Genomic DNA, 25899 nt, shown 5'->3' with positions numbered 1-25899 from the left:
GAAGGAGCCTAATGGGAGGATCTGTAACCTGAAAACTAGCTCCTGTTGGCAGAGAGAAAGGCAAACGTTCTTCGTTATTGGTCTATTAACTTATACTGCCTGGTGATGTCACCAGGTGGTCCAAAAACATCACCCAGCCAAACAAGCTGAAATTTCAGGCAGTCTTTTCAAACAGCTCTTACAGTAATAGTGCATTATCATTTTCACAATATTATTCCAACCTCATAGTGTGGAAGTATACATAAAAGAAAATCATGGTTTTGACTGCACTGCCCTTTAAAGAATCATTGTGCATCATTAATTATAATGACAATTGAACAGGTAAAGAGGTACGCTTAGATACATAGAATTAGGCATTATGATTATATGGCTCTTGATTGCAGGAAAAAGCTGTTTCCCCTCCATCCTCATGTACTTCGTGCCCCCTCTAAAATAATAGGTGCATGACACCCCTGATTGCACCTGTCATACCCTCTCAGATCTCCACAAGTGCATAGGCCCCATGTTTAAGGTTTAGGTCCATTAGTAATTATGCCCGAGACTACTAAAACTGAATTTAGATGCGATAGTGACACGCCCCCTGGTATACGATGTCTGTCACGCTCCCCAAATTCAATAACCTCCGCGCCTTGCGAACAGTGTGGTGCAATGTGAATGCCCTTCCATAGCTGTTAGTTGATGCCTTTGATACTATATTTCGCATGGTGAGCGCGGAACACACGAAACATTCCCTTCTGACTGCGCGTTTGGATTTATGATGATCAGTACCGAGGGTGCTGAAGGTGGAGGAGACCAGCCCTGCTTTCGGCTGGAACCTTTGAACGCGCACCTATCAGGCAAAGCGGGTGAAACCCACCTTCTCTATGGGGACACGGACGCCACCTCTAAAGTGACCGCCAACGGTGTGCAAGACATTGAGGATAGAATTTTGCGGATCACTGGTTATTACGGCTATTATCCGGGCTACTCCAGTCACAGAAGTAAGTCATGAAAATAGAAAACAGTCAAATAAGTCAACTAATAAAGTAGAAGTCAACTAAACGTAAGCGTAAAACTGAAGGCCTTTGTCAATTTCACACCATTGCTCCTCGTCACCCAGGTAGAGACAATGGCACGGGTAGTAGCCTATATTGTATGTGACCAGCATATTACAGAGGGGGAGCTTTGCTCTCCCATATTAAATGAATGTTAACCATTTATACGGTGTTGCAGGAATAGGCTTAAACATGATATTCACTCACAAAATATAGTGATTGTTGGGGCATGTGATTTTCTATTGTTTATTCGACTGATATCTACTGGGTTTTTTCAACCAATTCTGTCAATCACTGATTATTGTGTAATGTCAGAAGAGGGCTTTTTAATTAAAAAAAATGATATTCTCTACCTGAGAGCTAGAGGAATTGGTGCTGTATAGCCTACAATTCAATTTGTTTGTGGAATGAGCCCTAATGGAACCACATTCTAAGGTGACATGTGCCTGAAACAGCTGCCGCTATGGAGACGAAGTAATAGGTTCCTCTTCACATCCTTATTGACTTTTGGTCTGAGACACAAACAATGAACAGCAGTAGACATCCAGACGGACAGGCACAGACAGACAGGCACAGACAGACAGGCACAGATAGACAGGCACAGATAGACAAGCAGGCAGTCAGACAGACAGATGCAATACCATAATGTGACATGACATCTATGCAAATGACATATATGCAAACCATTGTTCCTGTTACCATGACTGTAAATCATTTGAACTGTAGTGTTTTTATGATCATGTAACTATCCTAATGAGGAGGAGACAACATACACTCTATTAGATGTTAGATGCATATTGAATTGTTTGTTGCTGGTCATGTTAATAGTTTTGCAGCTATTAAAATAATCAATATTTTACAGTAGACTATTACCCTCCTCACATGCAACTCTCCCATGCTTCTATTACTCTGATTCTGCAGGACTTTACATTTTACTGTCTGTGAAATGACAGAAACACAATGATCAAAAATAAATCCCACCACTGTGCATTGTACATGCATTCCAGCATACATTGGATATAATAATCATTGGGCTGCTTGCCACCTCAGTGCTAGAAGAAGCTGCAAATGACGGGGTTCACGGGGAACTCTATTTAAGCAATAACTATCAAATCAAAATCAAATCAAATCAAAATGTACTGTATAGAAGAAACATAGCAGAGCATTTGACTGGTTAGTTGTTAGATTACTTGTTCGTTATTACTGCATTGTCGGAACTAGAAGCACAAGCATTTCGCTACACTCGCATTAACATCTGCTAACCATGTGTATGTGACAAATAAAATTTGATTTGATTTGTTTATAGTGAAAATTATGTATTTCATATACAAAACTAAATCTAATGAGATCAAGGCCAGTATTCTGTAAGATTCTATACTGGTCAGAAATCCTGTAGGCTATAATTGTGCCGTTTATTTTACTATACAGTATGTGGGGCAAATGTAAGGAAGACTTATACTGTTGTTGAAGACATCAGAGAAAAATATCACTGATTCAGTGTCCATGAGCCTGTTGTGATTCATACTCAGAAATACCCTAGCTGAACTGAAATATCCTGACTGAATTGAATTTGACTTGTCACGGACAAGCTTCGTAGCATTTCCAAGCTTTTATATAAAAGCTCATCTAAATGAATTACTTGCAAAGTTACTCAGACCTAAAGAACAATGGAAGTCAGTCACACACAATGGAAGTCAGTCACACACAATGGAAGTCAGTCACACACATTATCACTCTGGGTGAATAACAAGTCTTCACCAGGCTTTAGTGCATCAACCAAATTCAATCAAATGTATCTATAAAGCCATTTTTACATCAGCAGATGTCACAATGTGATTATACAGAAATGTTCTAGTGCATCATGAATCAGGTTTCCAGGCAAAAGGGGAAATCACTTTCAGCAGAGCAAGAGAATGTCTGAATTGATATTATTTCCTTTCATAGTGTTAAAGGCTCAATGCAGTCAAAAAAATACATTTTCCCATGTTTTATATATATTTCCGCACTATGAAGTTGATGTCTGAGGATTGCCTGACACTTATTTGTGAGTTGGTTTTTGTTTAGATTTTGAAATTAGAATGAAATGTCTCTTGAAATGTTGCATATCAGTTAAAAGAAGACTGCTGTTGGGTTGAAGCAAAAATAGCACAGATATAGAACATCAGTTTGATCTTGCCAACGCCATTGGGTAATTCTATTGCCATTTTCTGTTGGCGTTTTGCTATTTTTGCCATATGCAGTGAGTTCAAATATGCCTCCAAGGAGGATCATGGACTACATTTTCAGAGAGGGTCTTGAATAAAGTTCACACAGTGTTTGTGATAACTTGTTAGGTAGTGATGTGACAAAAAATGTAAATGTTTTGCTCACATTACGTGATAAAATAACTTTGAAATGGCAAAACTGACTCAAGTTGAAGTGTTGCTTTGAAATTGTACAAAATATATATCCCCGTCTCTTACCCCAGCACCAGTCCTCTGATAAATTCTGGGGACTCCTCATAGGCCCTGCTCAGCCAAGTTGCAGATCAGTGTCCCTTGAACAAACATTAGTTTCATTTATTATAATTTGTGGTGTATAGTATCGTGCCTGTGAAGTGCTGAGATGTCCTGTTCAGTGGTGCAGAGGAACTGGCTGGGCTGGCACACCACTGGGCAGACTGGCAGAGGCGAGAGGAAGTGAAATGACAGGCCCTGGCAACGCCACTCAGCACCGAGCCAGGCAGGCAGCTCACATTAACATTGACATTAGAATTTGAACTCTCCTTGAAAACTAGTATGACAAGGCACACTATGATACCTATGGCTATAAAAGTCTCCCCAGACACACAGACAATCACATTCATGTTTTAATTGAATCATTTAAGATTTCACTCAGACATTCCTCATGTAGGCCTATGTCTGCAATCACTTTCTCACTGAAGCCTCACTCTTTCGGCACGTGCTATTTTTAACTAGTGTCTAATTGGATGTGGGCTTTCTCTTGAACCACCATAGAGAGCACTGTTAGCCCTTAGCTCTCTTGAGAATGGGTAAAAACCTGTACAAAGTAATGGGGGAAATATTTATTCAAAATAGGTTAAGGACTCCTGTGTGTTTGCCAAAGTAGCAAACACACAAACACGAGAGGCAAATTAACATCACACAAGAATCTAGGTGCTTAGGGTAGGTAATTAAAGGTAACTCGGCATACACTGAATATTCTTGAAAGTGAGTTTGATCTCATTCTCAGTGTTGTTGAGACCTTAGCAACAGTATGGCACAGAATATTCAACTGATGGTTAGAAATGCACAGTTATTTACCACCTTGAATGTGCACCTGCAACCATCTGTTAAGACTAGATCTCTACTCCACTAATGGGTTGACTGTTAGAGGTGGTGGTTACCGTGTGTTGCCCTTATCACCGCTGGCCAGCCTGTTCCTTAGCTCACTCCAAACAGCAGCATAGTACCTGTTCAGTACAGCCAGTCCCTCCAACAGAGAGGGATTTATATACACCTGAGTGTACAAAACATTATAAACACTGCTCTTTCCATGACATAGACTGACCAGGTGAATCCAGGTGAAAGCTATGATCCCTTATTGATGTCCCTTGTTAAATCCACTTCAACCAATGTAAATGAAGGGGAGGAGACAGGTTAAAGAATCATTTTTAAGCCTTGAGACAATTGAGAAATGGATTGTGTATGTGTGCCATTCAAAGGGTGAATGGGGAAGACAAAACATTTAAGTGCCTTTGAACGGGGTATGGTAGTAGGTGCCAGGCTCGCCGGTTTGTGTTAAGAACTGCAACACTGCTGGGTTTTTAACTCTCAACAGTTTCCCATGTGTATCAAGAATGGTCCGCCACCCAAAGGACATCCAGCCAACTGTGGGAAGCATTGGAATCCCTGTGGAACGCTTTCAACACCTTGTAGAGTCCATGCTCTCAACGAATTGAGGCTGTTCTGAGGGCAAAATATTTAAATACATGTCATTTTGTCCCATTTAATTGAAATACTAAAAGCCTTACATTAATTCCTATGGAGGACTGCTTCTTCTGAGGAGTGAAACTATAGGCTGACCGGTGGTGTCAAAGCCACTCATTGGCCAATACATAGCGATCCAGGGTTTATATACAACATTGGTCTCCTAGTGCCCTCTTGTGGTCTATTAGGCTATCTAAACCTCAGTATGAAGTCTTCTTCTGTCCTCCAAAGGAACGATATCAGGTAAAAGGGGAGCTGTGACTGGAGGTCTACTAAGCCTAATTACTACCAGCATGTATAAGACAACATGGATAGCTCCTTAAATCACCCCCATGCGGAAATCCATTATAGAAAAAATCTAGTCAAATCACACAACATGCACTGAATTCACACATACAACATGCGCTGAATTCACCTTACAGTGAAATGCTTACTTACAAGCCCTTAACCAACAATGCAGTTTTAAGAAATATACATGTTAAGTAAAAAAATAGATAGGTAAAAAATAAGAAATAAAAGTAATAAATCATGAAAAAGCAGCAGTAAAATAACAGTAGCGATGCTTATACAGGGGGTACCAGTACAGAGTCAATGTGACCAGGTCTCTGACCACTGGTTAATCAAGGTCATGGAGGTAATATGTACATGTAGGTACAGTTAAAGTGACTATGTATAGATGATAAACAGAGAATAGGGGGGGGGGGGGGGGCATTGCAAATAGTCTCGGTAGCCATTTGATTAGATGTTCTGGAGTCTTATGACTTGGCGGTAGAAGCTGTTTAGAAGCCTTTGGACCTAGACTCTCCAATACCGCTTGCCATGCGGTAGCAGAGACAACAGTCTATGACTGGGTTGGCTGGAGTCTTTTTGACCATTTTTAGGGCCTTCCTCTGACACCACCTGGTAAAGAGGTCCTGGATGGCAGGAAGCTTGACCCCAGTGATGTACTGGGCCGTACGCACTACCCTCTGTAGTGCCTTGCGGTCGGAGGCCAAGCAGTTGCCGTACCAGGCAGTGATGCAACCAGTCAGAATGTTCTCGATGGTACATCTGTAGAACGTTTGGGGGATCTGAGGACCCATGCCAAATCTTTTCAGTGTCCTGAGGGGGAATAGGTTTTGTTGTGCCCTCTTCACGACTGTCTTGGTGTTTATTTGACCTTCATTTAACCAGGTAGGCAAGTTGAGAACAAGTTCTCATTTACAATTGCGACCTGGCCAAGATAAAGCAAAGCAGTTCGACACATACAACGTCACAGAGTTACACATGGAGTAAAACAAACATACAGTCAATAACACAGTATAAACAAGTCTATATACGATGTGAGCAAATGAGGTGAGATAAGGGAGGTAAAGGCAAAAAAAAGGCCATGGTGGCAAAGTAAATACAATATAGCAAGTAAAACACTGGAATGGTAGATTTGCAGTGGAAGAATGTGCAAAGTAGAAATAAAAATAATGGGGTGCAAAGGAGCAAAATAAATAAATAAATAAAAGTGTGCTTGGACCATGTTAGTTTGTTGGTGATGTAGACACCAAGGAACTTGAAGCTCTCAACCTGCTCCACAGCAGCCCCGTCGATGAGAATGGGGGCGTGCTCGGTCCTCCTTTTCCTGTAGTCCACACTAATCTCCTTTCTCTTGATCACATTGAGGTAGAAGATGTTGTCCTGACACCACACAGCCAGGTCTCTGACCCCCTCCCTATAGGCTGTCTCATCGTTGTCATTGATCAGGCCTACCACTGTTGTGTCATCAGCAAACTTAATGATGCCTGGCCATACAGTCATGAGTGAACAGGAGGTGACTGAGCACACACCCCTGAGGTGCCCCTGTGTTGAGGTGCCCCTTACCACCTCGAAGCGAGAATACAAGTAATTTAGCTTGTCTGGTAGGCTCGTGTCACTGGGCAGCTCACAGCTGTGCTTCCCTTTGTAGTCTGTCATAGTTTGCAAGCCCTGCCACATAAGACGAGCGTCGGAGCCGGTATAGTACGATTCAATCTTAGTCCTGTATTGACGCTTTGCCTGTTTGATGGTTTATCAGAGGGAATAGCGGGATTTCTTATAAGCTTCCGGGAAGGTGGCAGCTCTACCCTTTAGCTAAGTGTGGATGTTGCCTGTAATCGATGGCTTCTGGTTGGGGTCTGTACATCAAATCAAATCAAATGTATTTATATAGCCCTTCGTACATCAGCTGATATCTCAAAGTGCTGTACAGAAACCCAGCCTAAAACCCCAAACAGCAAGCAATGCAGGTGTAGAAGCACGGTGGCTAGGAAAAACTCCCTAGAAAGGCCAAAACCTAGGAAGAAACCTAGAGAGGAACCAGGCTATGTGGGGTGGCCAGTCCTCTTCTGGCTGTGCCGGGTGGAGATTATAACAGAACATGGCCAAGATGTTCAAATGTTCATAAATGACCAGCATGGTCGAATAATAATAAGGCAGAACAGTTGAAACTGGAGCAGCAGCACAGTCAGGTGGAAGTTGAAACTGGAGCAGCAGCATGGCGACATACTGTCACTGTGGGGACTGTGTCATTGATGCACTCATTAATGAAGCCAGTGACTGATGTGGTGTACTCCTCAATGCCATCGGAAGAATCCCGGAACATATTCCAGTCTGTGCTGGCAAAACAACCCTGTAGTTTAGCATCTGCTTCATCTGACCACTTTTTATAGACTGAGTCACTGGTGCTTCCTGCTTTCATTTTTGCTTGTAAGCAGTAATCAGGAGGATAGAATTATGATCAGATTTGCCAAATGGAGGGCGAGGGAGAGCTTTGTATGTGTCTCTGTGTGTGGAGTAAAGCTGGTCTAGAGTTTTTTTTTCCCCCTCTGGTTGCACATTTAACATGCTGGTAGAAATGAGGTAAATGGTTCTATGTCAATGGTTTTCATGCAGAGTGACTTGCACAGCCTCAGTGACCCTAGAGTAACCACTGAATGCACAGAACATGGGTATATGTATGGCATATGTTGCTCTAGATGACCAGAGTTATATTTATACATGGTAGACGCTAACATCATACACAAAAATGTTGGTAATGTTCTCAACTGATGCTCCTACTCTGCCACTCTCCCTAATGCCCACTAGATGTCTCCCTCTTAAAACTAGAGTCATCTTTGATTATAACCATGGGCAATGGTTTTAATCATCAATCTTAACTTCACAACTTCACACCATTTTGTATAGCCCTGGAATAAATCAATATGCTTAAGAACAATATAGATGCAAAATGTATCCTTCGTAATAATCATATGGGTTAGTCAGAATACTATTTCACTACTGCCTACTCTAATACATTATTTCAGTGGCTCTCTGTCCTCTCTCTCCTGTCTGTCCTCTCTCTCCTGTCTGTCCTCTCTCTGTCCTCTCTCTCCTGTCTGTCCTCTCTCTGTCCTCTCTCTCCTGTCTGTCCTCTCTCTCCTGTCTGTCCTCTCTCACCTCTCTGTCCTCTCTCTGTCCTCTCTCTCCTGTCTGTCCTCTCTCTCCTGTCTGTCCTCTCTCTCCTGTCTGTCCTCTCTCTGTCCTCTCTCTCCTGTCTGTCCTCTCTCTCCTGTCTGTCCTCTCTCTCCTGTCTGTCCTCTCTCTCCTGTCTGTCCTCTCTCTGTCCTCTCTCTCCTGTCTGTCCTCTCTCTCCTGTCTGTCCTCTCTCTGTCCTCTCTCTCCTGTCTGTCCTCTCTCTCCTGTCTGTCCTCTCTCACCTCTCTGTCCTCTCTCTGTCCTCTCTCTCCTGTCTGTCCTCTCTCTGTCCTCTCTCTCCTGTCTGTCCTCTCTCTCCTGTCTGTCCTCTCTCTGTCCTCTCTCTCCTGTCTGTCCTCTCTCTCCTGTCTGTCCTCTCTCACCTCTCTGTCCTCTCTCTCCTGTATGTCCTCTCTCTCCTGTCTGTCCTCTCTCTCCTGTCTGTCCTCTCTCTCCTATCTGTCCTCTCTCTGTCCTCTCTCTCCTGTCTGTCCTCTCTCTCCTGTCTGTCCTCTCTCTCCTGTCTGTCCTCTCTCTGTCCTCTCTCTCCTGTCTGTCCTCTCTCTCCTGTCTGTCCTCTCTCTCCTGTCTGTCCTCTCTCTCCTGTCTGTCCTCTCTCTGTCCTCTCTCTCCTGTCTGTCCTCTCTCTCCTGTCTGTCCTCTCTCTGTCCTCTCTCTCCTGTCTGTCCTCTCTCTCCTGTCTGTCCTCTCTCTGTCCTCGCTCTCCTGTCTGTCCTCTCTCTCCTGTCTGTCCTCTCTCCCCTGTCTGTCCTCTCTCTCCTGTCTGTCCTCTCTCTGTCCTCTCTCTTCTGTCTGTCCTCTCTCTCCTGTCTGTCCTCTCTCTGTCCTCTCTCTCCTGTCTGTCCTCTCTCTCCTGTCTGTCCTCTCTCTCCTGTCTGTCCTCTCTCTCCTGTCTGTCCTCTCTCTCCTGTCTGTCCTCTCTGTCCTGTCTGTCCTCTCTCTCCTGTCTGTCCTCTCTCTCCTGTCTGTCCTCTCTCTCCTGTCTGTCCTCTCTCTCCTGTCTGTCCTCTCTCTGTCCTCTATCTCCTGTCTGTCCTCTCTCTCCTGTCTGTCCTCTCTCTCCTGTCTGTCCTCTCTCTCCTGTCTGTCCTCTCTCTCCTGTCTGTCCTCTCTCTGTCCTCTCTCTCCTGTCTGTCCTCTCTCTCCTGTCTGTCCTCTCTCTCCTGTCTGTCCTCTCTCTCCTGTCTGTCCTCTCTCTCCTGTCTGTCCTCTCTCTGTCCTCTCTCTCCTGTCTGTCCTCTCTCTCCTGTCTGTCCTCTCTCTGTCCTCTCTCTCCTGTCTGTCCTCTCTCTGTCCTCTCTCTCCTGTCTGTCCTCTCTCTGTCCTCTCTCTCCTGTCTGTCCTCTCTCTCCTGTCTGTCCTCTCTCTGTCCTCTCTTTCCTGTCTGTCCTCTCTCTGTCCTCTCTCTCCTGTCTGTCCTCTCTCTGTCCTCTCTCTCCTGTCTGTCCTCTCTCTGTCCTCTCTCTCCTGTCTGTCCTCTCTCTCCTGTCTGTCCTCTCTCTCCTGTCTGTCCTCTCTCTCCTGTCTGTCCTCTCTCTGTCCTCTCTCTCCTGTCTGTCCTCTCTCTCCTGTCTGTCCTCTCTCTGTCCTCTCTCTCCTGTCTGTCCTCTCTCTCCTCTCTGTCCTCTCTCTCCTGTCTGTCCTCTCTCTGTCCTCTCTCTCCTCTCTGTCCTCTCTCTCCTGTCTGTCCTCTCTCTGTCCTCTCTCTCCTCTCTGTCCTCTCTCTCCTGTCTGTCCTCTCTCTCCTGTCTGTCCTCTCTCACCTCTCTGTCCTTTTTTTTCCTGTTCCTGCTCATCTCTGAGACGTACTGATTAACAGAGAGATGCATAAAGGCAAAGGGCTGTACGGTGGCAGAGGAACACGGGCAAATCTGAATGACAAAGGGCCTGAATGAGGCGACTGCGTCAGTGTTTCAGGCCAGAGCACACCGGAGCACCACCGTTGCTATGGACGAGTGCATGGTTTATTTTAGAATCTGTGCCCTGGTCCAAGATGCGACACAAGCATTGTGTTGTCTATGGTAAACTCTGCTCAGGGGTCTCTGGGGTTGTGATGAGAGGCTAGGGGGATATGGTTGGTCGGCAGAGTGTCGGCAGTGAAGTGTGGTGAAGGTCGGCAGTGAAGTGTGTCATTGGGACATAGAGTGAGAGGGCTTGTCCCAGTCCTTATGGGCATCCCATCCCAGCACTAGGAATGAGGGATAGGGGGATAATAACCTTTTCAGCCTTTCATGATCTAGATGTACCTGAGTTTGGTCTCCATACAATATCCATGCTCTATGTCATTATCTGTGCCCTATGTCAATATCGATGCCCTATGTCATTATCCATGCTCTGTCAATATCCGTGCTCTATGTCAATATCCGTGCCCTATTTCAATCCCCTAAGCTCTCAGTGATTAGCATCCTTGGGGCAAATGTGCTGACTAGCTGCCTTTCTTCTCCCTCCCTGTCTAGCTGCTGTCTCCACTGTGGTTAGGCAGGGCTATTTTTAAGTTTAGTGCCCCCTCCCCCCCTCCTAGCCCCTGCCTCAGGGAAGGGAACCATACAAGCACAAGGTGCAGCCAGAGCCAGCTCTCCAGACAGTCTCCACTGCCTTGCCCTGCCCCACTCACTTTCAGAATTTGAGGAACAGTGAAGCACTGTGATCTGCCATGCTCTGTAGCTTTGCCAGGATTCTGACTGAGAATTGGAGAGGAGAGACAGGAGAGTGGGAAGGGGGGGGTCTGAGTGACATCGATATAGTGACAGAGAGAGGTTGGAGTACACATGATTGCAAAAAGGCAGTGACAGCTGGTTTCCTGTTAACTGTAATCAGGGCTACCCAATAGGACAGTGCTGCAGCCCAGGTTCACTGTACTGTTGTTCGTATCTCTGGTGAAATACTGCTGTCACTCCCTTGCAGGGGGTGCTGATAGAATTTGTTGTATTTAGGTCCAATCATACAGGAGTAATAAAGGCCCAGTGTGCTTCTTTTGTGAGAGAAAAAAAAAAATGTATGTATATATTTATCAAGGGGTGCTGCATCTCCCTCAGCACCCCTACTTCCCACGGCTATGTTCCCTGGCCCGGCTTGCCTGAGATACATTTTTCTGGTGTGAGAGTAAGCAGGGTGGGGGATATACTAAGATTATATTACAGGGAGCTGAACCTCTGCTCTGTGTCTCACCGCATTGATGCTGTTGTATGCTATTGATGTATAGGCTGACAGGATGCCGAGGCCCATTAGAACCTTTGATTGTGAAAACCGCAGACAGAGGCAGGATGACCGTGAGCGAGGGCACTGTGAGATGAGAACTCTTGACCACACTCCCATGGGCCAGCTAGCACATAATGTTCTGAGAACCAAACGTTTCTTAGAGTTTGGTGAGAGCGTGGTTGTCCTATGGTTATTTTACATACAACCTTCCCACAACTTTCTGAGAATGGTGCTTCATAGTTGCTTGGCCTTGGAGCATTTTCAACACATTTCAGGAACTTGACAAAAAAACGTTATTTTCTTTGTTTTACGCCTAACAGTTCAAACATGGTTACATTTGCTTTCAATTTTAGTAATGTTCTAGGAACATTACCTAACTGGTTTGACATTGGGAATGTTCTCAAATAGTTCAGAGAACGTTAAGAAACAGCTTTCTTCTGTGGGAATTTCAGTACTTCAAGGATCAAGTTTCCTACAGGTTTCCTCATGGTTCTATTTAAAGTCACGTTAAATGTGATGTACATGTTCAGAAAACATGTACATTCCGTTTTCGGGAAAACTCTCTCTATCCTCTATCTTTTTAAGTGTGTTCAGGTGTGTTGGCAGCACCCACTAATTGGCCACACCTGATCTTAATGAGTGCTTGTTTCTTTTGAAATGGGGTCTGTTTGAATAGACAAAATGAACATCTATGCATGCATAATAAAAACCTAAAACTTATGTTCCCAAGGGACACAATGTGCTAGCTGGTTATGCCCTGAGCTCACCCCTCTGCTGTGGCCTTTTTGCTGACATCATGGGAAAATCTAAAGAAATCAGCCAAGACCTCAGAAAAACAATTCTAGGCCTCCACAAGTCTTGTTCATCCTTGGGAGCAATTTCCAATCGCCTGAAGGTAGCACGCTCATCTCTACAAACAATAGTACGCAAGTATAAACATAAACTCCTATATCGACATAACCTGAAAGGCCGCTCAGCAAGGGATATGGCACTGCTCCAAAACCGCCATAAAAAGCCAGACTACGGTTGGCAACTGCACATGGGGACAAAGATCGTACCTTTTGGAGAAATGTCCACTGGTCTGATGAAACAAAAATATAAATGTTTGGCCATAATGACCATCGTTATGTTTGGAGGAAAAAGGGAGAGGCTTGCAAGCCGAAGAACACCATCCCAGCCGTGAAGCGCGGGTGTGGCAGCATCATGTTGTGGGGGTGCTTTGCTGCAGGAGGGGCTGGTGCACTTCACAAAATAGATGGCTTCATGAGGAAGGAAAATTATGTGGATATATTGACGCAGCATCTCAAGACATCAGTCAGGAATGTAAATCTTGGACTCAAATGGGTCTTCCAAATGGACAATGACCCCAAGCATACTTCTAAAGTTGTGGCAAAATGGCTTAAGGACAACAAAGTCAAGGTATTGGAGTGGTCATCACAAAGCCCTGACCTCCATCCTTTTGAAAATATGTGGGCAGAACTGAAAAAGCGTGTGCGAGCAAGGAGGCCTACATACCTGACTCAGTTACACCAGCTCTGTCAGGAGGAATGGGCCAAAATTCACCCAACTTATTGTGGGACGCTTGTGGAAGGCTACCCAAAACATTTGGCCCAAGTTAAACAATTTAAAGGCAATGCTACTAAATACTAATTGAGTGTATGTAAACTTCTGACCCACTGGGAATGTGATGAAAGAAATAAAAGCTGAAATATATCATTCTCTCTACTATTATTCTGACATTTCACATTCTTAAAATATTGTGATGATCCTAACTGACCTATAAGACAGGGAATTTTTACTAGGATTAAATGTCAGGAATTGTGAAAAACGGAGTTTAAATGTATTTGCCTAAGGTGTATGTAAACTTCCAATGTCAACTCTACATTTGATGTGTCTGGTCCATGCTCTCTCCAGCCCCCTTTCTGCTGGCATGACAGAGCACCATGAAGTGGGCTGGATGTGTGGGTGTCGGAGAGAGCATGTGCAGCCAGGCTTGATTCTCTTTCTCATCCAGACTCTGTGAGCTCATACTGCATTAGGACTCCATGTCGTGAGGTGTAATGGGGAGTTAGGGGTGGTGTGGGACTTAGGTAAGTCCCTTCCCTGTCTCAGTTCAATTAATTTGTGTTGCAATGGCACAGACAACAGGACAGGGCCACTATAAATAATATAAGAGTAGTGAAGTAGGGGAGAAGTGCCAGCAGAGGAGAGAGAGAGAGAGCGAGGGGACAGCAGCTAACACAGCATAATTAGCTGGGGCTGCTTGGTTACCTTCCAAACAAAGCAGCTGATTTGCGGATCAAACGAAGAGGAGGGGAATGCAAGGGAGGAGGAGGGAGAACGAAAGGAAAGCGATGAAGGGAGTGATTGCGCGGTGCCACACACTTGAATCTCAGTCTCCCTTGGAGACAGTGCATGACCGTGCAACAGTAGTCTCCACTCCACAGCACTTCTACTGAGCTCCAGCACTGTCCAGAGAGAAAGAGAGACAGCATCTGAGTAAGAGACAGTGAGGGAGTTAGCTCAACTGATTGTGAACGAGGGAGAAATAAATAAAGAAGGAGATATAAACATCAATAGACATTTAGATAGAAGAGACTGATAGAGAGCTATAGCAAGCCGCCTGTGGAGGAGCCAGGAGTCTGGGAATGCAGAGGGATTGCAGGAGAAGCTGCTGAGTGTAGCAGCAGTCCAGGCAGGCAGACAGACAACACACACACATCCCAGGGAGGGACTGTTGGCTCTGCCTCTAGTGGAGGATGAAGAAGCACTCGGCCAGAGTGGCTCCTCTCAGCTCCTACAGCTCCCAGGTCCTCACCTGCCCCATCTCCGAAGGTAAAGACTCCAGACTGGGGGTAGGGGACGGGGGACTAGGGATGGAGTCTGGCCCTAGGTGCCATGTCTGGGACGTGTGTGTACGTTTGTGTGTTTTGCGTATGTGTGCGTATGTGTGTGTCTAAGATGGGCAGCATTGGAAACTCTTCTATAAGAGCAGGGATATGAGTGGAGAGATTACCATATCTTTGTGCATTGTTAATGCCTATGGCTAAACAGCTATGGCAGGTTTGCTGTTTTCCCATATTAATGTCTGTTTATAGGCCTTGGTGTAATGTGGTCATTACATTGTTCATTAAAATCAACCCCAAAGGGCAGAATATGAGGTTGAGAAAGAAAGAGATAGGGGGGGGGGGATAGTTAAGGTAGCTAAAACAAATTTGGATGTGTCCAGTCTTAGTATAATTTTATGCTCTGGGCTTTCTATGATTATGTAAAGAGCACATTATGTGCCCTCTACAGAATAGTGTATACTGGGCTCCTCATTAAGTCTATGAAATGTCACAAGGGCATGGAAATATAGTTATCAAGTAGACTAAAATGTTCTTCATTATCTTGTGATTATTCAAGTTTATACACAATCAGATTAATGCTTATATTACAAATCAACTGTTATGATTATTGAAATACTTTCACTTGAATGACTATATTACATAACTATGAGAAACATTTATGCCTTTGCTCTTCACCGTTCTTTGAGAGGGGATACAGAATTTATCAACAGGGAATCTTAGATCACAGCATATGTTTAGTTGTGTTCAAGTTGTACTTTGTGCCTTACTGCTGATGTTTCCATGCGCAAACAGGCTGATGGTTTGGCTGTTCTCACATCTGTTCCGTCTTACTTACTTGTCTTGCATGTGATTAGTTTTGAGAGGGACATGGGTACCAAGTCCTTTAAGTGGTACAGTTCTCTCCACAGCCATACACCGTCCCGTCTCTAAGGCTTTAAGGTCCATATCCATTGTCTTTCTATCTATTTTGCAGAGATGAACTAAATATACACTTAATATTAATCCTCAATTAAACCATGTATTTTATTCTCACCTGGTATGGACTAGATGCATTGCCTGACCTCTGTATACCCCTGCAGGCCATGTAGGAACATTAATGTGAACTACTAGTCATTTATTATATTCAGCACTGGTTTATCCATCACTGTCTCCACCACCCTTCCTCTGTCATGGATTGGAATGTGAGGTCCACGCAGGGGCACTGCGTCACGTTTTCTTATGAGTCAACTCAAATCATAGCTTGGGGCTTAATACAGTACAGGTAACTATCTGTATATAGGTAGCTACTAGGTAAAGGCCTACTAAGCAGCAGTGCTTAGAGATATTCCTGTCCTTTGCAAGACCTCAGCCATATGATGCTCTCAGATGTCCGAACTACAGTGTGTGAGATACCTTAGTTTTTGTTATGCTATTATTTGCTGTGCCATACTGTATTGTAGTCCAACGTTTTATAGCACCATCAGCAGGAAATATTGCAGTTTGTTACAGGAGCTCAAATGTAGCGAATAATTCAGTATTAATGAGGTGGAATGTGGAATGATAGTTTTGTTTTAATATCCACATCCTGGCAATGGATCAGAGCGTGGTGCTTTTGCCTGGGGAAACAGGATGCTAACAAGCCTACAATGTGTCACTCTCTGCACCCAGCACCCACTACAGTACTGTACAGTGAATTATGTCCTCTCAGTATGGGCATGGTCTTTGAATGGTCAATGGGAAGAGGACAAGACAATGCAGCTTAACGTACAATATCTACATCCTATGATGTTATTTCTGCTTTTAAACCATGCAATTCTTGATTGTCTCCCTTTCTCCACTTAAGGTCTGTCTGTCTGTCCCAGTAACCTCAGTGTGACAGAGATACAGTTTCCCTATCAAAATCCTTTTGAATAAATAAGTCAAACAACATAGACTGGAACTGATTATCATTCACTGTCTGTCTTCATAATGTGTGGAACTGATTATCATGCACTGTCTGTCTTCATAATGTGTGGAACTGATTATCATGCACTGTCTGTCTTCATATTGTGTGGAACTGATTATCATGCACTGTCTGTCTTTATAATGTGTGGAACTGATTATCATGCACTGTCTGTCTTCATAATGTGTGGAACTGATTATCATGCACTGTCTGTCTTCATAATGTGTGGAACTGATTATCATGCACTGTCTGTCTTCATATTGTGTGGAACTGATTATCATGCACTGTCTGTCTTCATATTGTGTGGAACTGATTATCATGCACTGTCTGTCTTCATAATGTGTGGAACTGATTATCATGCACTGTCTGTCTTCATATTGTGTGGAACTGATTATCATGCACTGTCTGTCTTCATAATGTGTGGAACTGATTATCATGCACTGTCTGTCTTCATATTGTGTGGAACTGATTATCATGCACTGTCTGTCTTCATATTGTGTGGAACTGATTATCATGCACTGTCTGTCTTCATATTGTGTGGAACTGATTATCATGCACTGTCTGTCTTCATAATGTGTGGAACTGATTATCATGCACTGTCTGTCTTCATAATGTGTGGAACTGATTCTCATGCACTGTCTGTCTTCATAAACCAAATGCATGCTTTTCAACCGATCGCTGCCTGTACCCGCATGCCCGACTAGCATCACCACCCTGGATGGTTCCGACCTTGAATATGTGGACATCTATAAGTACCTAGGTGTCTGGCTAGACTGCAAACTCTCCTTCCAGACTCATATCAAACATCTCCAATCGAAAATCAAATCAAGAGTCGGCTTTCTATTCCGCAACAAAGCCTCCTTCACTCACGCCGCCAAGCTTACCCTAGTAAAACTGACTATCCTACCGATCCTCGACTTCGGCGATGTAATTTACAAAATGGCTTCCAACACTCTACTCAGCAAACTGGATGCAGTCTATCACAGTGCCATCCGTTTTGTCACTAAAGCACCTTATACCACCCACCACTGCGACTTGTATGCTCTAGTCGGCTGGCCCTCGCTACATATTCGTCGCCAGACCTACTGGCTCCAGGTCATCTACAAGTCCATGCTAGGTAAAGCTCCGCCTTCTCTCAGTTCACTGGTCACGATGGCAACACCCATTCGTAGCACGCGCTCCAGCAGGTGTATCTCACTGATCATCCCTAAAGCCAACACCTCATTTGGCCGCCTTTCGTTCCAGTACTCTGCTGCCTGTGACTGGAACGAATTGCAAAAATCGCTGAAGTTGGAGACTTTTATCTCCCTCACCAACTTCAAACATCAGCTATCTGAGCAGCTAACCGATCGCTGCAGCTGTACATAGTCTATTGGTAAATAGTCCACCCATTTTTACCTACCTCATCCCCATACTGTTTTATTTATTTACTTTTCTGCTCTTTTGCACACCAATATCTCTACCTGTACATGACCATCTGATCATTTATCACTCCAGTGTTAATCTGCAAAATTGTAATTATTCGCCTACCTCCTCATGCCTTTTGCACACAATGTATATAGACTCTCCCTTTTTTTCTACTGTGTTATTGACTTGTTAATTGTTTACTCCATGTGTAACTCTGTGTTGTCTGTTCACACTGCTATGCTTTATCTTGGCCAGGTCGCAGTTGCAAATGAGAACTTGTTCTCAACTGGCCTACCTCGTTAAATAAAGGTGAAATAAAAATAAATAAAAAATAATGTGTGGAACTGATTCTCATGCACTGTCTGTCTTCATAATGTGTGTTTGGCCAGCATTCTCTTTTCCTTCCTATGGAAAGGCACTTTTCGGAGAGATGCAATGCTCACCTAATATTATGTAGGAACTGTAGGTGTATGAATGCTTTTCAATGCTGTTACTGTTAGGTTTGTCATCATGAAGTTTCTGCCAACACCTTAGCGTGGGTACTGAATAGCAGCATTATTATAAGTTTGGGTCAGAGAGCATGAAGTGTCTTGGGTATCAAGGATATTATCATTCTGGATGTGCTGCTGAAGTCTTTTTTCTTACTTCTAAGGCGTTCAAGTTTTACAGAACCCAGCACACACACTCTTAAGCATCTATGACATTTTAAGCCAGCAATTAATGTTACCCTTGTTCTCTTTCAATCAAATGGATTTGAAAGAGTTCCATCTCATACATATTCCATTACACTCTGCTTTCTGTTTTAGAGAACCTAAGGGGAAGAGTCAAGGTATGAATCTTAGTGCCACTTTTATAGTTTTGATTAGAATTTTTTTTTGGGGGGGGGGGACTGCTCTGAACCAACAGTTTGTTTTCTCTCTGGGAGCAGGGGGTCGATACCTAGTGGTGCACGTTAGGGGGTTTATTGGATAACTTTGAGGCACTGATTGTACTCATATTGCTTTGAGCACTGATAATGCTCCTCCTCAGAGAGCGAGAGAGGCTGCTGGTTCCTGCTCTATTGTAATGTAATGTCTATAGCCATGGTGGAAATGGCTGGGCTGAGCCCGTAGTGCTGAACCAGCAAGCTGAAAGCGAGCAGCAAACACCCAGCACATGTCATATTTTATTCCTGCCCTGGTGTAAATTGATCATGCTCTGGAGGGTTATATAACAGATCCTAGCTCTCTCCGGAAACACCCTCACATCATCTCAGTGACACACACACACACACTACAGCAAGTAAGCAATGACCCATAAGGCATTCAGTCCCACAATCCATTAAGGCATTCAATATAATTCCTTACATTTCTGTTCTCAATTCCTGGTTGTCTGTTGTAGTGGGTGTGATGTGTGTGCTCACAGTTAGTTTTAGGGTTCTCCTTGCTCCCAGTCTCCCTGCGCACACTGCACCAGTCCAAAAACCACTCAGTCTGCACTGAAGCCACTGAACACATAAATGCACACTCAGAGCTTTGCTAATCTATTCTCTTTACAGTCGCAAGCAAAAACAAAAAGGCCAGTCTGCTAACCTTTTAACAATGTTTTCTTGCGGTTGTAAAGATGTCAGCAGTCTGCCGTAGTTGCCCTGCTATGTCCACAAGGGAAAGTCCTAGTGGAAGATCTTGCTCAGTGCTGTAAAGGTGTTTTTGAAAAGTCTCATTCCTCAATAGTCAGACCTCTTGTAATCCTGTAGTTTCTTTAGAGAGGTGGATGGATGTCACGTGATTGGGCTGACACATACATATTGTAGATAGTTGTTTTGGGGCATCAGGTTTCTGTACGCATATGACTACATGACTATGTTAGGACTGTATCCACATGACTTCATGGTGCTATTTCTGACATCGGCAACCAGCAACCACTATGCTAAGGTTATTCAATCTGGGGGATTTACTGCTCACTAAGGATGAATGATCAATTCTTGCTTACTTACCTCAGCGAGGCAGCCAGGATAGTGTCAAAGAATGGAGCATGGAACCCATTGAGAACAATGGAACAATCCACTTTAAATGTATTTGTGAAAACTATCCCACATCACCTGTATTCTGAAGTGCTAAGTGTTTTCTTGTGAAAACTGAACATTCAAATTGATTGTCTGTTGATGGAAAGAGGGTCAGCCACAGCTGAATTACACAATTGCATGTCATTAATCTCTCATGCCAATGGCTACTCAAGTGGTACACATGTACTAGTTGTGTACTGTCATCAACAACCACAAACTGTCCATGGTTCTAAAGCCATACAACTGTTGTTGGTGCTGAAGCCAGTTCCACTGTCCGTGGTGCTGAAGTGTTTACTCTTCAGACACACCTACGCCCATAGGTGTAACCCTATTCCCTACATAGTTCAACAGCATGTGCTTTCCCCCCACAGGAGAGGAGGGTTCTGAGTCTCGTGCAGACACCCCAGGCAGCGAGGCCAGTGGAGAGGGGACATCGTACCAGACGTGTGCTAACACAGTGCTGAAGGTGCTGGGGGGCCTCCTATTGGTCCTATGTGTGTCTTCCTCCTGGGTGGGCACCACTCAGCTGGTCCAGCTCACCTTCAAGTCCTTCTCCTGCCCCTTCTTCGTCTCCTGGTTCAGCACCAACTGGAACATCCTCCTCTTCCCTCTCTACTACGGAGGCCATGTGGTCACCACCCGGGACAAGCAAACGCCTATACAGAAATTCAGGTGATTTGTTATGGCAGCGGGGAAGGGATAATACATGTATTTCTCTTTGAGAAGCCATATGCTCCATAGACTATATGGAGTGTATTGAATCAGTGGTGACACCCGGAAGTGTTTACCGGAGCTACAGTAGTTATCAGATTTGTACGATGCTGTTTGTTCAGTATTCAGTGGCTTTAATCTCCTCCAGTGCTCAGTGAGACGCTGTTTATATGACACATCCCTCCTCTAATTACCATTGGCACTCAGGCGTGTGAATAGGAACATTGACCGCAACCAGGAGAAATGGCCATTGTAGTAATGGTGATGTCTGCATATTTCAATGAAGCGTTGCCTCTCAGCCGGAAAAACAAACAAAAATTATCAAATTTACCCGAACAGTTTTGACTTCCATCCAAAGTTTTTGGATTCCGACTCTTACATTTCCTCATGGGAATAGACCTAGAACTAATCCCTTTGATAAGTGCTCTTACCAAAAACAACCATTTTGAGAAGTAAATAGCCTCTCCCATTCCTTTATCCCTCATTTCCTTTCTGTAATTCTATTCGTCAGAGAATGCAGCAGGCTTTTCGGGGAAGATGGGATGACACTCAAGCTGTTCCTGAAGAGGACAGCCCCCTTCTCCATCCTGTGGACCCTGACTAACTACCTGTACCTGCTGGCCCTGAGGAAGCTGACCGCCACTGACGTCTCAGCCCTCTACTGCTGCCACAAGGCCTTCGTCTTCCTGCTGTCATGGATCGTCCTGAAGGACCGCTTCATGGGTGTACGGGTCAGTACTCTACCACTACTATTACTTCCTTGGGCTTGGTCACACAGCTATCTAACAAATCATACAGGGGAGTGGGACAGTAGGCACAAGTATTAAGGTTGATTGGTTTACTTCCCTCATCCCTACCTGCAGATTGTGGCAGCCATAATGGCCATCACAGGCATTGTCATGATGGCATACGCAGATGGTTTCCATGGGGACTCCATCATAGGTGTGGCCTTGGCTGTGGGCTCTGCCTCCACATCGGCTCTCTACAAGGTTTGTTTAATAAGCATGTGTCTGTTTACTGAAATACTTAGTATTCTCAATTAGTTTTACAAAAAGTGCCATCAGTATAACATACCTGGATATTGTTTCCTCTGCTGCAGGTTCTGTTTAAGATGTTCCTGGGCAGTGCCAGCCTGGGTGAGGTGGCTCACTTCCTCTCCACCATGGGTGTCTTCAATCTCATCTTCATCTCCTTCATCCCCCTCATCCTCTACTTCACCAAAGTGGAGCACTGGGGCTCTCTGTCCTCACTGCCCTGGGGATACCTGTGTGGCCTGGCTGGGCTCTGGCTGGGTGAGTGGACACAACTATGGGACACACACACGCGTACAGGAAAGATATTTTGGTTAACATTATCATTTCTCTTCCAGTGTTCAATATCCTGGTTAATGTTGGTGTGGTGCTTACCTACCCCATCCTCATCTCTATAGGGACACTGCTCAGTGTGCCCGGCAATGCAGGTATGTGTCTGTGTGTGTGTGTGCGTGTGTACGTGCATCCGTGTGTGGGTGAAGTAAAGTTTAAACTGACATTGACTTTTGTTAATAAACAGACTGGCTCTTTTCTTCATCTTTATAATGTGCAAATGTTCAATGTCTGTATCATCTCTGAAATCTGTGTTTAGGCCTATTTATTCTAGTGCATGCAGAGGTATTGTATCCAGAGGTCAGCACTTTAGGCCCCCACAGCAAACAGATTACACAGCAAGTCTGACTCTCTCACCTCGGAAACCCAATCATCAATGTGCCTTCACACAGACGCAGCAACTATCCCTCACTAAGGTGGATTAGGTTTCTAAGGCAACAATAAATGCCTGCAGACTAGTTATTTTCCTCAACCACAGAGGCCTGTATGAAGGTCAGTGGGTTACGACAGCTATGCGGGGCAGGGGTCTACACTCTTAGAAAAAAGGTCCCCATAGGAGAACCCTTTTTTGTTCCAGGTAGAACCCTTTTTGGTTTCAGGTAGAACTCTTTTGGGTTCCATTTAGAACCCTCTGTGGAAAGGGTTCTACATGGAACCCAAAATAGTTATATCTACAACTGATCCTACAGGGACAGCTGAAGAACCCTTTTTGGTTCTAGATAGCACATTTTTTTCTAAGACTGTAGGCCAATAGAGCAGAGAGGAAACGTTTGCAATCTTGTGCTGATTGTAAGCCACATTGTTAGCTACTTTTATCTCCCCCTGCAGTTCAGTTTGTCCCCCCACCTGTGTCCTGTGGTTTCTGTTACTTTATGTAATTAATCAGAACATCTTCCTCTCGCTCTCTCTTCTTATACCTCACTTCTACTTAATTAATCAAAACATCTCTCTCTCTGTCCCCCCTACCTCCTTCCCCTCCTTTCCTCCCTCTCTCCCTTCCTCTCCCTCCCATCCGTAGCGGTAGATGTGTTGAAACATGAGGTTATCTTCAGTGTGGTGCGTCTGGCTGCCACCTGCATCATCTGCCTGGGCTTCCTGCTGCTGCTGCTTCCTGAGGAGTGGGACTCCGTCACTCTGCGCTTCCTCGCCGCCTTCGCAGACAAGAAGTCTGAGGAGCATGGCGAGGAGCTGACCGAGTCCAGCATCCACACGCGCAGCCGCAGCCGAGCCAATGGCACAGTCTCAATCCCTATGGCATGATCCCATGATCCTCCACTGCCCCTTCCCATCACCAACCCCCATCCTCACACGTTTCTACATGTCCCATCTGGGAAGCGTGGTGAGATGACTCTGGTGCTGACTTACAGACCAGGAAGTCCAAAATCAGGAGAACAGGATGTGTAACTAGGACTGACAGAAACTATCACAGTTCTGTCACTTTCCCCAGGAACTACTGGGGAGTGAAAATAGAACATTTACTGCTGAGTTTGGTGAGCAGAAAGTTGGAAAGTGTTATTTACTTTCTTGAATTCCTTGCCACGCCCAGTCTTGCCCGTCACATGCCCCTAGACCAGTGTTTCTCAACTTTGGTCCTCCAATACCCCCACAGTACATATTTTTGTTGTGGCCCCGGACAAGCACATCTAATCATCTAGCACTTGCCAAATTGAATCAGTTGTTTTTATCCGAGGCTACAACAAAAATATGTGCTGTTGGGGGCACTGAAGGACCGGAGTTGGGAAACACTAGCCTAGACCACGTAAGCTCAACCTTGAACCTGCTACACGGACTGTATTCTGTGAATATAAATATTGAATGGGCCAGTTTGGCTCAATCTTATATGTATTTATTGAATTTACTCAGAGGTGTATCAGTATAGTATTTACATTTGACTTCTTATATAGTATTATGTACAGGAATGGGTTGGGAAATACAGTTCCTTTAGAAACACATTTTGTGTTACACCCTGAATATAATTACATTTAGATGTTTTTGTCACTGGCCTACACACAATACTCCATTATGTCAAAGTGGAATTATGTTTTAATTTTTTTTTTATTGACAAATGAATTGAAAATGAAAAGCTGAAATGTATTGAGTCAATAAGTATTCAACCCCTTTGTTATGGCAAGCCTAAATAAGTTCAGGAGTAAAAATGTGCTTCAACAAGTCACAAAATAAGTTGCATGGTCTCACTCTTTGTGCAATAATAGTGTTTAACATGATTTTTTAAAAGACTACCTAATCTCTGTACCTCACACATACAATTATCTGTAAGTTCCCTCTGTCGAGCACTGAATTTCAAACACAGATTCAACCACAAAGACCAGGGAGGCTTTCCAATTGCTCGAAAAGAAGGTAAATGGGTGAATATCCCTTTGATAATGAGTTATTCATTAGACTTTGGATGGTGTATCAATACACCCAGCCACTATAAAGATACAGATGTCCTTCCTAACTCAGTTGCCTGAGAGGAAGGAAACAGCTTAGGGATTTCATCATGAGGCCAATAGTGACTTTAAAACCGTTACAAAGTTTAATGGCCGTGATAGGAGAAAACTGAGGAAGGATCAACATCGTTTTAGTTACTCCACAATACTAATCTAATTGACAGAGTTAAAATAATACAAATATTCCAAAACATGCATCCTGTTTGCAATGGGGCACTAAAGTAATACTGCAAAAGCATGTGTCAAAGCAATTCACTTTTTGTCATGAATACAAAGTGTTATGTTTGGGGCAAATCCAACACACAACTGAGTACCACGCTCCATATTTTCAAGTGGTGGCTGCATCATGTTATGGGTATGCTTGCAATCGTTAAGGACTGGGGAGTTTTCCAGGATAAAAAATAAATGGAATTGAGCTAAGCACAGGAGAATCCTAGAGGAAAACCTGGATCAGTCTGCTTTTCACCAGACACTGGTAGATGAATTCACCTTTCAGCAGGACAATGACCTAAACACAAGGCCAAATCTACACTGCACTTGATTACCAAGAAGACAGTTCCTGAGTGGTCGAGTTACAGTTTTCACTCAAATCTACTTGGAAATCTATGACAAGACATGAAAATGGTTGTCAAGCAATGATCAATAACCAATTTGACAGAACTTGAAGAATTTTGAAAAGAATAATGGGTGTGGAATGCTCTTAGAGACTTACCCAGAAAGACTCACAGCTGTAATCGCTTCCAAATGTGCTTATACAAAGTATTGCCTCAGGGCTGTAAATACTTCTGTAAATAAAATATTTCCCTATTTCATTTTCAATACATTTTCAAACATAAAAAAAAATAGGTTTTCACTTTGTCATTATGGGGTATTGTGTGTAGATGGGTGAGAGAAAACATATATTTAATCCATTTTGAATTCAGGCTGAAACACAACAAAATGTGGAACAAGTCAAGGGGTATGAATGCTTTCTGAGGGCACTGTATCCGCTTAATGTACAGGCTCTTTTTCTTTTTTAATAAAATATTATAAAAAGACCAATAGCTTCTTGTTATTGCTTGTCTTGCTATCAGATCAGATTGTCTTATAAACTCATTAACACATGGTATGTTCAAAACATGAAAATGATTGAGATGGCTATAAATTGATATTTCAGATATCAATTGCCAGAGAAGTCGATCAGGTTCACATTGGACAGGGGCTCCTGGCAGAGCTTCTGAAGTCTCTCTCTCGATACAGGCAGGGCCTTCAGATCCTCCTATCACATCTTTTCTGCATGCGGCACACAGACAGCAGGTTCATGTTTATATGTTTAACTAACTGATCAGTAGATCTGCTCACAAAGGCCTGAGAATATATTGCCTTCTTCAGATCAACTATACCAGTACTTTTTATTATGAGCTTTAGAAGGCTGTGAACCACACTTAATACCATCTGTCACAACCAGTAAGGTCACTACCTTGTCTTCTG

General features: G+C 43.9%; 1 protein-coding gene across 2 annotated transcripts; it reads left to right on the top strand.

Moving 5' to 3' along the window:
• Positions 1-636: 636 nt before the first annotated feature.
• LOC109893936 (solute carrier family 35 member F4) lies at positions 637-25470 on the top strand. Of its 2 annotated transcripts, none has more exons than XM_020487136.2 (7): positions 637-980; positions 20276-20576; positions 21127-21346; positions 21479-21604; positions 21715-21907; positions 21985-22074; positions 22998-25470. In XM_020487136.2, exons 1-7 carry the CDS (start codon positions 755-757, stop codon positions 23237-23239), a joined length of 1398 nt encoding a protein of 465 aa, XP_020342725.1. In that variant the 5' UTR covers positions 637-754; the 3' UTR covers positions 23240-25470. The 2 variants fall into 2 exon arrangements, with proteins under 2 accessions (XP_020342725.1, XP_031684827.1); XM_031828967.1 differs by lacking the exon at positions 637-980 and adding an exon at positions 14067-14518.
• Positions 25471-25899: the final 429 nt, after the last annotated feature.

Source organism: Oncorhynchus kisutch, linkage group LG7 (genome assembly GCF_002021735.2).
Source record: "Oncorhynchus kisutch isolate 150728-3 linkage group LG7, Okis_V2, whole genome shotgun sequence".
NCBI lineage: Eukaryota > Metazoa > Chordata > Actinopteri > Salmoniformes > Salmonidae > Oncorhynchus > Oncorhynchus kisutch.
Note: the sequence above shows the minus strand (reverse complement) of the source record. Positions and strands in the feature narration are given on the sequence as shown.

Excerpts from the sequence above, each read along its gene's own strand:
- LOC109893936 (XM_020487136.2), top strand. The coding sequence starts at position 755 with ATGATGATCAGTACCGAGGGTGCTGAAGGTGGAGGAGACCAGCCCTGC. Across the intron at positions 21,605-21,714 it reads CCACATCGGCTCTCTACAAG|GTTCTGTTTAAGATGTTCCT; the intron begins GTTTGTTTAATA and ends CCTCTGCTGCAG. Across the intron at positions 22,075-22,997 it reads CAGTGTGCCCGGCAATGCAG|CGGTAGATGTGTTGAAACAT; the intron begins GTATGTGTCTGT and ends TCCCATCCGTAG.